Below are 17,050 nucleotides of genomic sequence, written 5' to 3' on the forward strand. Positions count from 1 at the left end.
CTCTGATTAACTGAGAATTGCTATATATGCCATACATGGAATATTATTTTTGAGAGAATTAATTTACTTAAATGTGCTGAGCATCAAAACTATACTTAACATGATTTAATTTCTCATGTTGATTCCCAAAGTGGATGAGAAAACTCAGGACTTTAAGGGTCATCACCATTATTAATGCCACTGAACCCACAGTATAGTTCTAGATAAAGAATTCAAAATAACTTTCCTCTTGTAATCATACACTTTTATGCCATAAATGACTTTAGAGATAATGTATCCCTCTTACCTTATAAATGGGGAAACTGAGGCCTAAGAAGGGAGTGATTTATTTATTTATTTATTTATTTTTTAATCCTCACCCAAGGATATTTTTACATTTATCATGACATAGAGTGGGAGGAAGGGAGAGAGAGAGAAACATTGGTTTGAGAGAGACACATCGACTGGCTGTCCCCCACACAACCCAACCAGGGCCGGGGACGAACCATATCCGAGGTACATGCCCTTGATCAGAATCGAACCCTCAACTCATTGGTCCGCAGGCAGACGCTGTAACTGCTGAGCCAAACCAGCCAGGGCAAGAGTGACTTATTTAAAGTCACATGTGGAATTAACAGGAAAAGAAAACATACCTAATCTTAGGAGTTGCTTTTGAAGACTGATAAAACCCTGATTTTAGTTTAGTGTTGTTTTTTTTTAACTTGTTAGTTGTCTTTTTTTCATGTTGTTATAAACTTCCCTTTGTCATAGCCCCTAACTACCCCCTCTACCCTCTGTTGATCTTCTCCCAAGCTTTCTGGTTTCCAAGTAAACTGGACAATATTTCCATGTCTTACTTAAGGATATAGATATAATTACAATGACAAGTATAGACAGAAAATATATAATATAATTATAAGAACACATCCTGCCCTGGCCAGTTTGACTCAGCGGTTGGAGCATTGACCTGCAGTCCAGAGAGACCTGGGTTCAGTTCCCGCTAGGGTCATGTGCCTCGGTTGCAGTTTTTCCCCAGCCCTGGTTGGGTCGTGTGGGTGGCAGCTGCTCGATGTGTTCCTTTTGTGTTGATGTTTCTCTCTCTCTCTCTTCCTCTCTCTCCCTCCTGCTCTATCTGAACAAAAGATGGAAGAATGTCCTCAGGTGAAGATAAAAAAAAAAAGAACATGTCCTATGGTCTTGAATGGGACAATTAAAAATTTTTGTCCTGTGGCATATTAATGTCTGACCAAAGAAAAATAATAAAAATATTTAATATAAAATCAGAATAATAAATTATTTCAAAGTGAAGGTTTGATTTGAGAGAACAAAAAGCCTTTGTTATTTCTCCATTGATATCAGTGCATTGATAATTAAAATTAATTGCAGATATCTATTATCCTGGAAGAGAAGTGACTAGCATTTTTTTTTAATCCTTACCTGAGGATATTTTTCTGTTTATCTTCAGCCAGAGTGGGAGAGAGAGAGAGAAACATCCATGTGAGAGGGACACATTGACTGGTTGCCTCCTGCATGACCCAGACCAGGGCCTGGGACAAACTGCAACCAAGGTACATGCCCTTGGCCGAAATCGAACCTGCAACTCATTGGTCTGCGGGCTGACACTCTACCACTGAGCCAAACTGGCCAGGGCGTGACTAGCATTTTTAAAAAATATGTTTTTATTGATTTTTTTAGAGAGAGAATAAGGGGAGAGAGAGATGGAAACATTGATGTGAGAGAGAAACACATCATGTTTCTCCCTCACTCCCCCTACTGGGGATCAAACCGGCAACCCTGGCATGTGCCCTGACCGGGAATCAAACCAGGACCTCCCAGTCCATGGAGGATGCTCAATCCACAGAGCCACACTGGCTGGGCGTGACTAGCATTTTAGAGAACTCATTTAACAGAGTTAGAAATTAGCACATTCTCAATTACTTCTTAGCTTCACCCAGGAAACATGAGTGGAATTCCTCTATTTGTTCTTGACTTGAAGAGGAAAACTGTAGAACTATAAATTATGGGCTTCCATTTTAAAATTATAAATCTAGTCATGCCCTTCAGGACAGTTGCATCTGATTTCTTTCCTTTCAGACATCTCTGTCTTTTTCTTCTTTGGAGGCAGCAGGTTTATTCCTACCACATTGCTTTAGAGAGCTGCAAAATTACCAATATGGTCCCTCTCCTAACTCTGAACAGTCAGTCTCTATAAAGGGGGTACTCAGCTCCATCAGAAAGTATGCTATTTCTAAATATCTAAAATTGTATGATTTAACCTTTGAGTCATTTCAAACAAGGAGGAGGTAATAAGAAGAGTGCTATCATATACTAATTCTTGTTTGCCAGCACTAGATTGAACTCTGGGGATACAAAGATAAGAGAGTCTGAAGCGTAGAGTCTGGATGGGAAAGAAACCATGTAATCCAGTTTAGTGATTTAATGTCTGTAATGGATCAGAAAAGACTTCATCTCTAGAGGAGATAATATATTGTCTCTGCCCTTTATAATAACTGTTACAAGATCTGAATCTTGATAGATGAATGTGTAGTGAGTAAAAAGGGAGAATAGGGTATGCATTATTGGCAGTTTACTCTAGCAAGTTAACATTAGTTATATGGAGGGTAAATTGTGAATTGGGTAGGTGGAGTCATATTTTGAAAAATCTTAATGTCATGCTAAGGAATTTGAACTCCTGTAGAGAAGTGATCTCCAAATTAGGGTGTTCTCAAAGCTAGGGGCTGTGATGGACTACCAGAAGAAAATATTAGAATTTCTAGTTCTTTTAATTTTGTCTCTTTTAAAAATGTCTATTCTTGGGTGTTATATAAAGAGCATATTATAAAATGTATTTTAAAATAAATTTTATTGATTTTGGGGGGGGGGGGTTTGGTACGTGCCCCTAGCGGGAACCGAACCCAAGACTCTGGTCCGCAGACCAATGCTCCAACCGCTGAGCCAGGGCTGTATTTTAAAATAAATTTTAAAAGTAAGGAATAGGCCCTGGCCGGTTTGGCTCAGCGGTTAGAGCGTCGGCCTGCGGTCCTGAGAGACCTGGGTTCGGTTCCCGCTAAGGGCATGTACCTCGGTTGCAGTTTGTCCTCGGCCCTGGTTGGTCGTGCGGGTGGCAGCCACTCGATGTGTTCCTTTCACATCGATGTTTCTCTCTCTCTCTCTCTGTTCCTCTCTCTCCCTCCCACTCTACCTGAACAAAAAAAAAAGGAAAAATGTCCTCGGGTGAGGATTAAAAAAAAAAAAGAGAGAGAGAGATATAAAAAAAAAAAGGAATAGGCCTGGCTGGTTTTGCTCAGCGGTTAGAGCATCGGCCTGCAGTCCAGAGAGGCCCGGGTTCGGTTCCCACTTAAGGGCGCATACCTCAGTTACAGTTTGTCCCCGGCCCTGGTTGGGTTGTGCCACTCGATGTGTCCCTTTCACATCGATGTTTCTCTCTCTCTCTCTCTCTCTCTCTCTCTCTCTCTCCCACTCTATCTGAACAAAAAATGGAAAAATGTCCTCAGGTGAGGATTAAAAAAAAAAAAAAGTAAGTAGGAATAAATGAATATGTTCAACATTTTTGTTGTGGTGGTGGTGGTTGTATGTGCCCCTAGCGGGAACTGAACCCAGGACTCTCTGGTCCGCAGGCCGATGCTCAACCGCTGAGCCAAACTGGCCAGGGCTCAACATTTTTTTTAATGTATGGAGAATACTATTTTTTGTTTGTTCTGTTTTGTCCCCCCACCTTTTTCCCTGTTCTACCTCCCCCAACCCAGGAGAACACTATTTTAGTCTTTCTTTAAGCAGGGAAATGAAATATGTAGTGGAATTGGAGTATAGATTAGAAATAAGGGAAAACTGGAGTCGGAGAGAGATCAGTTAAGAGGCTGAGAAAATATTTCAAGGCTTGATCTAAGGTAGTGCAGTGGAGGTAAAAGAGGAGGACTTGGGGCCCAGCTAGTGTGGCTCAGTGGATTGAGTGTCAGCCCATGGACAGAGGCCTTGGTTCAATTCCAGGTCAGGGCACATGCCCGTTGCAGGCTCGGTCTCCAGTAGGGGGCGTGCAAGATGAGGCAGCAGATCAATGTTTCTCTCTCACATTGTTTCTGTCTCTCTCCCCCTTCCTCTCTCTCTAAAAATCAATTTAAAAGTAAATAGAGTAGGACTTGGAGACAAATGAAATGTTGAGTAGGAGACTGAACAAGAAAGGGAAGACATTAGTCCTAGACTGTGGCCAGATTTCTGACTTCAAATTCTGGATGGTGTCCTGGCCGGTTTGGCTCAGCGGTTAGAGCGTCAGCCTGCGGTCTGGAGAGACCCAGGTTCAGTTCCCGCTAATGGCACGTACCTCGGTTGCAGTTTGTTCCCAGCCATGGTTGGGTCGTGTGGGAGGCAGCCACTCGATGTGTCTCTCTCACGTTGTTTCTTGTCTCTCTCCCTCCCACTCTATCTGAACAAAAAATAGCAAAAAATGTCCTCAGGTGAGGATTAAAAAAAAAAAATTCTGAATGGTGGTGACACTATAATTAAGCTAAAGATTGCAGGGAGGATATTTAGTTCTCAGCCTAAACAGTATCACATTTGTTAACAGACTGAATTGGTCATTTCATTCTGCACCTAATGCCCTAAACTCAGTAAAAATAAGATGGCAGTTGGCTCTTTGCCTAATTACACTTTGGACACTGCAGATTGGGAATCTTTTCCAAAGCATTTTCAACCAAAATTGAGCATGGTGAAGTTTCCATTGCAGTTTGCCACTGGTGTTTATTAAAGTACCAGTCTACTCTTGGGTATCGGATTGGGATTGGACCACATAGGAAAATATGAATTGTGACCATTCATAGTCATAACCAAGTAACTGTATTCAGTACTTCCATATGGGCAGGGGTGGAGTACAGGGTGGTGATTTGGATCATAGCCATGGTTTTTAGAAGTGCTGGGTGGGTAAAAGCATGTTAGTTACCTTGCCCTGACTGTTTTTTCCAGGGGAGTAAGTATGTTTTCCTTTCTTCTTGCTGTTGGAAATTATTTGCCAGATTGTTATTTATAACAATCTGTCATGGAACAGCTGCCAGGAAAAGAAAAGAGGCAATTCCCAGTAGCTCTGTCTACCTCCCACCCCACCATTAACCACTACACACACATATATCCGGTGTTCTGATTTAACTTTTTTTTTTCTTCTAGTTTTACTCAGTGGTTTTGGCTTGATTGAAAATATTCTTGTAATGAGAGATTTCTGGGCTTTGCCATGGCTTGATAATTGGGTTTGCTCAGTTTATTTTGTTTGCTTTAGCCAAAACTAACTGGCAGCAGTTTAGGTTTGAATTCCTGGGTGTCTTGATATTTCCCCAAACACTAAAGCGCTGTCTTCTGCCTTCCCTTGAAGATCTTATATGTTTCCACTGTGTCAAAAATACACACATTTGCTGTCCTTTAGAGAGCTGTGTTTTTCGCCCTTGACATTGCCTTGGCTTCTCTAGAGAAGAAGCCTTGGGATAAGGCATATTGAGGACTGTTAAAATAGTGAGTAGGGAGATCTGCAGGGATTCCAGTTGCCCTCTGCAGAAGAAGAGGTGTACTGTTGGTGCTGGAAAAGAAGTGGTCTCCCAAACACAAGATAGTGAGGGTTGGTGTGCCCAGGGCACTTTCAAGTCAATTGCATTTCACATATACTGTACAGTTGCTTTACAGTACAGTCTATGTACAGTCTTTCAGCTTTTGTCTCTGGGCTCCAATTAGTAGAAGAACATTTGCATTTCTAGAATGGGCTTTACATTTTAGATTAAAAATTAAACAATAGTCATTTATTTTCTTATAGCTTATAACTGCAATTTTCAACTTTTTTCATCTCATGGCACACATAAACTAATTACAAAAATTCTGTGGCATACCAAAAAATATATTTTTTACCAATCTGACAAAAAAAATATTAGGTATAATTTTGATTCATTCACACTGGACAGCTATTGTCTTATTGGCTATTGTCATTTTTTATTTTTTTTTAATCCTCACTGGAGGACATTTTTCCATTCTTTGTTCAGATAGAGCGGGAGGGAGGAAGGAGGGAGAGAGAGAGAGAGAGAGAGAGAGAGAGAAACATCGACATGAAAGGTACACATTGAGTGGTCACCACCCGCACGACCCAACCAGGGCCGGGGACAAATTGCAACCGAGGTACATGCCCTTAGCGGGAACTGAACCCGGGTCTCTCCGGACCACAGGCAACGCTCTAACCGCTGAGCCAAACCGGCCAGGGCTATTGTCATTTTTTAAATTTGACAATCTAGGGAAAATTGGTCAGTGCCCCTGACAAAAAAGTCAGGTATTGCATGTTTTAAAAACTCTTATGGCATGTCAGTGTGCCTCTTGTGGCACACTGGTTGAAAATAGCTCGCTTATAAAAATTTAAAGGAAAATGGGTAGGATTACAAAGATGTGAAACAAAGATGTAAAGATTATTTTCTTTTCCTTTTAGACTTCTGTTTCTTCTTCCAGGGTTTCCAGCTTTGGAAACAAAGTATATTGATCAGATAGCAAAGACTTTTCTTTGGAAGTGGTGGAGTTGCAAAGAGGATGGGATGTGTTTGGTCTCAGTGAGTCTTACATGGTGCATTCTTTGGGAACAGAGACAGGAGAGAGCCTGACAGATAGCACCTCCATCTGTATCCCAGACCATGACCTTTCAAACTGATGCCTTTCTTTTCACACTGAGAACAGATGGCAACCAGACATTGGGAGGAAGGGTCTGTTCCTTGTGTTCCTTGGGGATTTTGCATTCAGCTTAGCAAAAAGTCGTCTAAAAGCAAAGAGAAAATGAGGCTATGGACTGTTCACAATTATGCAGGACTTGTTTGCCATTCACTATACTGACGGATTTACTTTATGCAGATATTGAATGATAACAGCATTTATTTTCCAAGACAACATTGACACCACTTCAGAGGCAGCTGCGTTGGGGTCATTTTCTTCACTTTGGAGTATACTTAAAAATTGAATTTATTGAAGAATAATCAGCTTGTAAAACTCAGCCATCTTATCGGAGAAACTTAGCAAAATAAAAAGGAGATTTTTTTTTTCTCAGCAAACTGTCATTTTCATTATAATGAAATGGGGCAACTTCTGTAATGACATGTCTTTAGTAATGGCCCAGCTCCCTGTCTTTCTAAGCATTGTTATAAGAAATAGGATTCTGCAGGCTGTTTCTTTCTTAGCTTGTATGTACGTGGGCTGATTTGTTAATGTTTGGTGGTTCCTGGATGGTGAGCATATAAATTTTTTTCCTAAAAAGATGATGTTTATAGGGACCTTTTTTTTTTTTTTTTTGCTCAGAGTTAAAAGTCCAAAAAGAGCCCTGTCCGGTTTGGCTCAGCAGTTAGTGTCAACCCGCAGACAAGAGAGACCCAGGTTCGGTTCCCACTAAAGGCACATACCTCCGTTACAGTTTGTCCATGGCTCTGGTTGGGATCGTGTGGATGGCAACCAGTCGATGTGTCTCTCTCGCATCAGTGTTTCTCTGTCTTTCTCCCTCCCTCTATATCTGAAGATAAATGCAAAAATGTCCTCTGGTGAGGATTAAAAAAAGTCCAAAAAGAATTGAGCGAGAAGCAGAGGGTAGAAAAAAAATCTGAATTTGAACTTCTAATCTTACGATAAGGCCTTCAAAAGGAATTGTTTAGACTATAAATAACATTTTATGTAGGAAAAGAAATTATGGTACTGGTACAGTTTCTATACAGATAGTCCCTGACTTACGATGGTTTCACTTACGATATTTTTTACTTTACAATGGTGCTAAAGCAATACACATTCAGTGAAAACTGTACTTCAAAATTTGAATTTTGATCTTTTCCTGGGCTAGCGATATGCAGTATGATACTCTCTCAGTTCCCAGTCAGGCACACAATCATGAGGGTAAACAACTGATAACCTATGGTGTACTGTTTCCAGTGTTGTTTGGATATTATGTTCTGACCAAGTTTAAGGTAGGCTAAGCTAAACTATGATGTTCAGTAGGTTAGGTGTATTACATGCATATGCAACTTACTGATATTTTCAACTTATGATGGGGTTATAAGGACATAACCCCATCCATCCTAAATTGAGCATGTATATTCAGAATAGGAAATTTTAGTCAGTAGGACAAGACATTCTAATCATTGAGCCTCATGTTCTGAGCAAACATAACCCTTTGCTATAGTAGAATGTGAGTTAAAACCATCCATTTTCCCACCCAAAGCAGGAATCTTCATTATAATGAAATGGGGCAACTTATGTAATGACATCTTTAGTAAAGCTTCCTGTCTTTGTTTGTTTGTTTTTTGGGATAAATACCTTTATTACATGAGCTAAGACAGGAGGGAAGAGAACTTATTTGCCTTTCTGGGCCTTGATTTTCCTCAGATAGAACTCCAGCTCCTTGCCCTCTAGCACATAGCCATCTGCTCGGGCACACTGGCCTGGTCTTGAAGCGATGCATGCAAGAAGTTTGCCCTGCTGGAACAGCTCCTCGAGAAACTGCTAATTTTGGCATTCTTTTTCCTCTCATCATATTTCTTCTGAATTTTCTTTGATTGTTTTTTGTTTAAAATCTCTTCCTCCTCAGGAGTCAGCTTAACCCCTTCTTGCGGCCCAGGGCAGTGCATAGTGGGACTCGTACCACTGTCGGTATGGTGTGCTGTCAACAAGCATGATGCAGTTCTTGACTACGGTTTTGGTGTGGACCAGTTCGTTGTTGGATGCATTGTAGACAACATCAATAATCCTCATTTTGTGCGTACAACACTCTGAGCCCCAGGAGAAGTTGCCCACATCCAGCCTCAAGGCTCTGTACTTCTTGGTGCCTCCCCACATGCAGATCGTGTGTATGTGGTGGGATCCAATCTTAGTGTTGGCAGCAGGGCATCCCAGCTCGTATTTTCGCTTCTTGTGGTAGAGCTTCCTCTTGCCACCAGTCTTACGGTGCTTGTGCCAGTTGCCCCGAGAGATGCCGTGGCTTGGCACCAGCTGGAAAGAGCAAGCTCCCTGTCTTTCTAAGCATTGTTACAAGAAGTAGGATTCTGCCCGGCTGGTGTGACTCACTGGTTGAGCGTCGACCGATGCACCAAGAGGTTGCTGGTTCGATTCCTGGTCAGGGCACATGCCCAGATTGTGGGCCCGATCCCCAGTGGAGGACATGCAGGAGGTGGCCAATTGATGTTCTCTGTCATCAATGTTTCTATCTCTCCCTCTCCCTTCCTCTCTCTCTAAAATCAATAAAGAAAAAAAAATTAAAAACAAAACAAAACCTGTTTTCCCAACCAGCGCTTATACAGAAGCCTAGACGATAAAATTAATAAAAGAGGAGCTGCCTTGGTCGACTCAGGAAGGGCAGTAAGAAACAGCCTTTTTCTGAGGCACCTCTGGTAAACTGTAGGTGTGGTACTGAGAAACCTTGATGTAGTTTATTTAAATTACAATGTAAAGAGACTTCCGGTCAAGAGGTCAAGATGGTAGTGTAGGTAAACTTGGTACTTGCCTCCTCCCACAACCACATCAAAATTACAACTAAACTACAGAACAAACATCAGCCTGACATGGAGCTGAATGGAAGTCCTTTCAACTATGAAATTGAAGAAGCCACATCAAAATGGGGAGGAGGAGAGGAGGCACAGATGGGCTGGTCCCACACCGACCTGTGGTGGACAAAAATCAGGAGGATACCTCGGCTGTGAAGGTCCTTTCTGAGGAGCAAGGGGTCCCCATCCCACACCAGGCTCCCAGGTCAGGGTTTTAATGCCAGGAAGAGAAGTCCCCATCGCTTCTGGCTGTAAAAACCAGCGGGAACTGAGGCTGAGAGAGGTGGAGGCTGCTAGAGCCCCAACCAGTTCCTCTTAAAGGGCCCACTCATGGACTTACTCAGACTGGCTTCTTCTGGGCTCCAGCATTGGGGAGGTAGCTTGAAAGGCACCAGAGACATACGAGGAAGAACTGAATTGTTCAGTATTGGGGTGAGAACTAGAGAAGCAGCTTTCTCCTGGACAGACTTTCTGTGAGAGACTGTTTTTCCTTTGGTGAGCCCTTCCCTGGAGCAGCAGACAGCAGCCATATCTGGGACTCCAGCAACCTGGCTCACATTGTTTGCCCCCTACTGATTCCTTAAGGCCTAGGCCCACCCAACCTTTGGGCCCACCCAAGCTGTTTCCAGTGGCTTTACCATAGGATTGGCCTGTCTTGGGTCCTACTTCAGATTTTCCTGAAATCTCTCAACAAGTAGCAAGTGGGTCCTAGAGCAAATTAACTGAAAACATCTCTGGAAGCAAAAATGATAGAACTGAAGCTGTCCTATTTCGTCCTCATAATGAAAAGGCTGGGAAAAATAGAAGGCATCAGGAAAAGAGAAAGACCAAATATGAGATGGATTGACTCCATAAATGAAGCCATAGGCACGAGTCTAAAGAAGCTGAGCAGGGATGTTGAGGATAGAACATTGTGGACATCGCTCATTCATAGGGTCTTCAGGAATCCGAGCCAGCTGATGGCACATTAACACACAGTCCAAGTTTCCTCCAAGTTCCAAAATAGGACCTGGCTGAACATAGAGTAAGAGCTTAGTAAATGTTAGATAAATGAATCATTACAAGCGCTAATCCAGTTTCTGCCTGAGCATTTCTGATTCATTACCTTACAAAATTATCTTTTTTACTAGCTCTGTTTGACATAAACTAATATGAAAACCAAAAGTACTTTCTGTTCATGTTTTACCTGTTTGTTCTTAGTTTTGGTCATGAGCTATTCAGGTAAAAATGGTTCTTCCTTAAGAACTGTCAAGTATTTGAAGAGTGCCATTATCTCCTCTCCCCTCCCCTCCCCTCTCTTCTCTCCTCGAGCGGGAGGGAGAGAGGGAGGAAGAGAGAGAGAGAAACATCAGTGTGAGAGAGACACATAGACTGGTTGCCACCCACACGACCCCATCCGGGGCCGGGGACAAACTGCAACTGAGGTACATGCCCTTAGCAGGAATCGAACCCAAGTCTCTCTGGACCGCAGGCCGACGCTGTAACTGTTGAGCCAAACCGACCAGAGCTCGAACCCGGGTCTCTCTGGTCCGCAGGCCAGTGTTCTAACTGCTGAGCCAAACCAGCCAGGGCTATAGTTGACTCTTAAACAATGAGCTTGAACTGCACAGGTCCACTTATACACGGAATTTTTTAAATAAGTACATACAATACTGTAAATGTATTTCCTCTTCCTTATGATTTTCTTAATAACATTTTATTTTCTCTAGCTTCCTTTATTATAAGAATACACTATATAATGAATTTAACATACAAAGTATGTGTTAGGGGTAGGGAACTTTTTTCTGCCAAAGGCCATTTGGGTATTTATAACATCATTCTTGGGCCATACAAAATTAATCAACTTAAAAATTAGCCTGCTAGCCCTGGCTGGTTGCTCAGTAGTTAGAGTGTCGGCCATAGACCAAAGAGTGTCGGGTTCGATTCCAGTCAAGGACACATATTTCGGTTGCAGTTCATCCCCGGCCCAGGTCAGGGTCGTGCAGGAGGCAACCAATAGATGTGTTTCTCTCATATCAATGTTTCTCTCTCTCTCCCTCCCTCCCTCCCTCCTACTCTATCTGAAAATCAATGGAAAAATATTCTCAAGTGAGGATTTTAAAAAAAAAATTAGCCTGCTATATTTGGTCAGGCTAGTTTGGTGAGGTGTGTGATGTTAGTTGGTATTGATTTCCCAGGCCTTTTATGGCTAGAGGGCCAGATGTTCCCCACCACTTATGTTATCAGTAAGACATTCAGTCAACAGTAGACTATTAGTAATTAAGTTTTTGTGGAGTCAAAAGTTATATGTGGAGCCCTGGCTGATTTGGCTCCGTGCTTAGAGCATTAGCCCGAGGACCAAAGGGGCAAGGGTTCAATTCCAGTCAAGGGCAGGTACCTGGGTTGCAGGTTTGATTGTGGTAGTGCAGGAGGCAACCAATTGATGTGTCTCTCACACATCTGTGTCTCTCTCCCTCCCTTCCTCCCTTCCACTTTTTTTTTTTTATCCTCACCTGAGAACATTTTTCCATTTTTTGTTTAACTAGAGTGGGAATTTTTAAAATAAGTACATACAATATTGTAGAGTGGGAGAAAGAGAGGGAAAAAGAGAGCAACATCGATGTGAAAGGGACACATCAAGTGCCGCTACCTGCACAACCCAAACAGGTCCGGGGACAAACTGCAACCTAGGTATGTGCCCTTAGCGGGAACCGAACCCAGGTCTCTCTGGACTGCAGGCCGACACTCTAACTGCTGAGCCAAACTGGCCAGGGCTCCCTTCCACTTTCTCTAAAAAGCAATGGAAAAACATCCTTGGGTGAAAATTAAAAAAAAAAATTATACATGGATATTTGACTGCACAGGGGAAGCAGGTGGGGGGAGTGGTAAGCATTTCTAACCCCTACATTGTTCAAGGTCAGCGCTATTTCTTTAAACACTGTTCAGTAGTGTAGATATTTTAGTTATATGAATAGTCATTATTAGTTGTTAGATTTAATTATATAACTACTGTTAACCTGTGTCTTAGTCTGTAAAATACAAATAATAATAGTGCTTACAGCATAGAGTTTGGAAGATGGAGATAATGGGTGCAAAGTGTTACTATAATTCCTGGTCAGTTATAAGCATTCAATAAATGTTAATTATCATTATTAGTTATTGTAATTAATCTGAACATTGGAATTGCAATTAAAAAAACCTACCACATAAGAAAATATTTTTTTACTGCATGGATTTATTTCTTTATTCATCAATTTACTAAATGCCTATTATGTGCCAGGCACTGGGATAGGTAGGCCTCATATTTCTTATTCACAAAAATTGGTGCTAGCCCTGGCCAGTTTGGCTCAGCGGTTAGAGCGTCGGCCTGCGGTCTGGAGAGACCTGGGTTCGGTTCCCGCTAAGGGCACGTACTTCGGTTGCAGTTTGTCCCCGGCCCTGGTTGGTCGTGCGGGTGGCAGCCACTCGATGTGTCCCTTCACGTCGATGTTTCTCTCTCTCTCTCCCTTCCTCTCTCTCCCTCCTACTCTATCTGTACAAAAAATGGAAAAATATCCTCGGGTGAGGATTAAAAAAAAAAAAAAAATTGGTGCTAAGCCTTGGCCAGTTTGGCTCAGTGGTTAGAGTGTCGGCCTGAGGTCCAGAGATACCTGGGTTCAGTTTCCACTAAGGGTACGTGCCTCGGTTGCGGTTTTTCCCCAGCCCTGGTTGGGTCGTGCGAAAGGTAGCCGCTTGATGGGTCCCTTTCACATCGATGTTTCTTTCTCTCTCTCCCTCCCACTGTATCTGAACAAAAAAAATGGAAAAATGTCCTCGGGTGAGGATTAAAAAAAAAATGGGTGCTAATAACAGTAACAATTTCTTCCCTGTGGTATTATCAGGATTAAATGGGTGCTTTTATACATACCTGAGTTTGTATTATAAGTGTTTACTAGCTAGCTAGATTTTCCAAAGAGAAGGGCATTATAATTATATTCATCCTCTTATTTCCTAGTACTGTAGCAAGGACAATAGATCACACAGATCATCACAGGACAAATTACAGGCTTAGAAACATGCACAAATAGAACCCTTTTCAACATAGTTATGTTCAATAATCAAACTATGTGAAAATGCTTTTTAAACTCTAAAGGGATGTATAAATTTAAGATCATTAATTCCATAGTCATGGAAATAGACAATGTAGTGGTTTTCAGACTTTGAAGAGCCCAAGATTCCAGAGATGCCTCAGGAATGGCAACAGTAAGGCACACACAAAGGGGAGGTAGATATTCCAGACCCTCCCCCAGTACAGTTCAGTTGGAACAACCCCATTTATTTTACTTATTTTGTTACTATAAAAAAAGGTTTGAGCCCAGCCGGTGTGGCTCACTGGTTGAGCATGGACCCATGCACCAGGAGGTCTCTGGTTCAATTCCCAGTCAAGGCACATGCCCAAGTTGTGGGCCCAATCACCAATGGGGGGCATGCAGGAGGTGGCCAATCCATGTTCTTTCTCAGCAGTGTCTCTTTCTCTTTCCCCCTCTCCCTTCCTCTCTCTCTAAAATCAATAAAGAAAAAAAATTTTTTTTTTTAAAGTTGTAAACATCAGTACTCAATTTGTGCATGTTTCTAAACCATTGTAATTTATCCTATGCTGATTTGTGTGATCCTTTGTCTTTTGTGATATTTACTTTCCCCTTTTCCATTTGACAGACAGACGTACTGGTACTGAGTTGTGATCTAATAACAGATGTTGCCTTACATGAAGTTGTGGACCTGTTCAGAGCTTATGATGCATCACTTGCCATGTTAATGAGAAAAGGCCAAGATGGCGTAGAACCAGTTCCAGGTCAAAAGGGGAAAAAAAAAGCAGGTAAGGAGACAGAAGTTTGATTTCTTTGTTTGTTGGGTTTTTATAATTATTATTGTCATTCATAGTTTCTCTTAAGAAACATTTATTGACGGTTGATGACATGAAGTCCAGTAAGACACAGTTGCTGACTTGAAGAGGTTTATAGCGATTGATTAGATTCTGTAAGATCCAAGAGGTGTATATATGCAAAGCAAAACACTCAGAACTGTTTGCATTGTGTTTACAGCTCAAATATTCAAATGCATATATCTAAGAAACAAAAAATTTAATTTAAGAACAAATTTTAAAAAATATTTTAAGTTTGCTTGCAAATTTAATTAGATACCTTTAAGTGATTAGAATTACTATTACAAATGTAGTATGGTTGATATTTTTGAATGGTCCAGTCACCGTAAATAAAGAAGATAGTCATTAACCATGCTTTGTCTTCTTGGGATTATCTTTATATTTTCCTGAGATTCTAGTAGTGGGTTAATTTTTTTTTTTAATCTTCAGAGAATTATAGTAATCTTAATGGACCAAAAAGAAGAAAAATACTCTAGCCCTGGCCAGTGTGCTCAGTGGTTAGAGCGTCGGCATGTGCACTAAAGGTTTGTGGGTTCAATTCCCTGTCAGTGGCACATACTTGGGTTGTAAGTTTGATCCCTGGCCCCAGGTGGGGTGTGTGCAGGAGGCAACCAATTCATGTGCCTCTCCCACATCGATGTTTGTCTGTGTCTGTCTATCTCTCTCTCTCTCTCTCTCTCCCTCCCAGAATATTTCAAACCTGAGCCAATAATTCTGTGACTGGGCTACTTTTAATAACTAAACTTATGATCAAAAAGCTAAGTAAGATCATACTTTTATATAGATCTTAGTTTTTCCTGGAATGATGTGTTTTTACCCTGGAGTTTTTCCCAGGAATGACAAGTTCTTTAGATTTTGCTTATCCAGCATTATGTAACCCATTATTGTCCTGTCATTGTTGTATATTGATGTAGTCTCTTACAATTACTAAAAGCTATGTATGGCTTATTAGTATCCTACTATTAATAGAGCCACCTAGAGCTTTCATTTCTAGGATTTGAGTAATCTAGTCTGTACTTTTAGCTCTCTTATTTAGGGCATTTGGTTAACATAATTTTGGATTATAGCATTGAAACTTCTTTCTAGTTGCTTTTTGTGTTCAGGTGATCATTGGTGCAGATTAATTGTTGGATCTTCTTTCTACCTTATTATTATGTATAGTCCTCATGTCAATTATTCCTTTTATTCTATATATATATATATATATATATATATATTTTTTTTTTTTTTTTACAAGGTCTGGTTTGCTTACTTATAATTCCCTGTAATCAGCCTTTTCGGTTTACACAGATAGAAACACTGTATATCCAGGCTTTATAAACAGGTGTATATTTTTTAGTTATAATTTTTATATACCTCTCTATTTATAATAATTTTAAAAATCAAATACTCTGTTATAGTTATTCTTCTTGGTATTAGAACATTTTAGTACATTTCATATTAACTTTTATCTCTTAAGTATTATTATTAAATGCATAGCTTTTTACAATTTTATTTTAGAAGTACTGTAACTATTATCTATTTGCCCATCCATTTTTAAATGTTTTGATGCTTAAGTTGTCACAATTTGGCAAGTGGAAGTTGGCTTTTCTATCCTCTTTGAAAAAGTATGATGTATACTGGTAACTTGCTCTTTAACTGGAGTGTGAGCATAAAGGGCAGGGAAACAGGAAATGGGAGTGGAGAGGAAACAGGGATCATACTAAAGAGTTTGAACTTTATCCCCAGAACAGTGAGGAGTTATTGAGGAATTTTAAACAAGAGAATGTCATAATTAGATTTGTGTTTTAGAAAGACTTTTTATTCTTAACATGAAATTTTGAACTTCTCATTTTCTTTTTTTTTTTTTTGGTACATGCCCCTAACGGTAACCAAACCCGGGACTCTCTGGTCCGCAGGCCGACGTTCCAACCACTGAGCCAAACAGGCCAGGACTCATTTTCTATATTTTGTTATGTTTGAAGACTGAAGAATCACTTAAATACCTGAGTTTTTAATTCCTCCCATGGGATGCTATGCATTTTAGTGATAGCAGATTTTAAAGAATCCTAAATTTCTCAGACTATATATTTGGTCTGCTTCTTGGCTGCTATTGTCTGACAGAACAGCCAGCAGTCCCCTCTTCCCATATTTTGTTTAAAAGTCTAGATCCTCTAGGTCCAAGTTTCCCAAATTTGGACTTACAGGAAAATGACTATGGCTAGATGTTTCAGGAGACATCTTTCCCCCCCTTGCCACTTTCTTGAAAGATTTGTAGGAGTTGTGGATACTGAGGAAGGCAGGATCAAATTAAAGTTTGGATTTTTTTTGGACTATTTTTTTTTTCCTGCTGCAGGATGTTACACATGTTCTTTGTCTGAAATGCTATCTATCCCCTCTTCTCCCACAACACATGCACTCTAAATCGAGCTTAGCCTTCAAGTTATTTTCTGAGCAAGGCCTTCCTTCACCCTCTAATGTGAAATTATATACCTTTGTTTGCCTGCATAGGTAACCCTGCCCTCTTATTTACTCTCTCCTCTACTGGACTGTAAGCTCATGAGAGCAGGGATCATATTTATTTTCTTTTTTTTTAATCCTTACCTAAGGATATATTTTTATTTATTTATTTATTTATTTTATTCCT

The 17,050-nt window shown here is 40.7% G+C and overlaps 1 protein-coding gene and 1 pseudogene across 1 annotated transcript in view; one reads left to right on the forward strand and one right to left on the reverse strand.

Moving 5' to 3' along the window:
• The window catches only part of EIF2B3 (eukaryotic translation initiation factor 2B subunit gamma), a 124,641-nt gene that overhangs the window by 43,424 nt on the left and 64,167 nt on the right, over positions 1-17,050 (forward strand). Inside the window, exon 5 of the mRNA XM_036255447.1 lies at positions 14,199-14,358. Coding sequence (XP_036111340.1) covers positions 14,199-14,358 — 160 coding nt within the window. The remainder of the gene's footprint in view (positions 1-14,198; positions 14,359-17,050) is intronic.
• On the reverse strand, positions 8,317-10,734 carry LOC118626137 (annotated as a pseudogene).

Source organism: Molossus molossus, unplaced genomic scaffold, assembly GCF_014108415.1.
Source record: "Molossus molossus isolate mMolMol1 unplaced genomic scaffold, mMolMol1.p scaffold_m16_p_12, whole genome shotgun sequence".
NCBI lineage: Eukaryota > Metazoa > Chordata > Mammalia > Chiroptera > Molossidae > Molossus > Molossus molossus.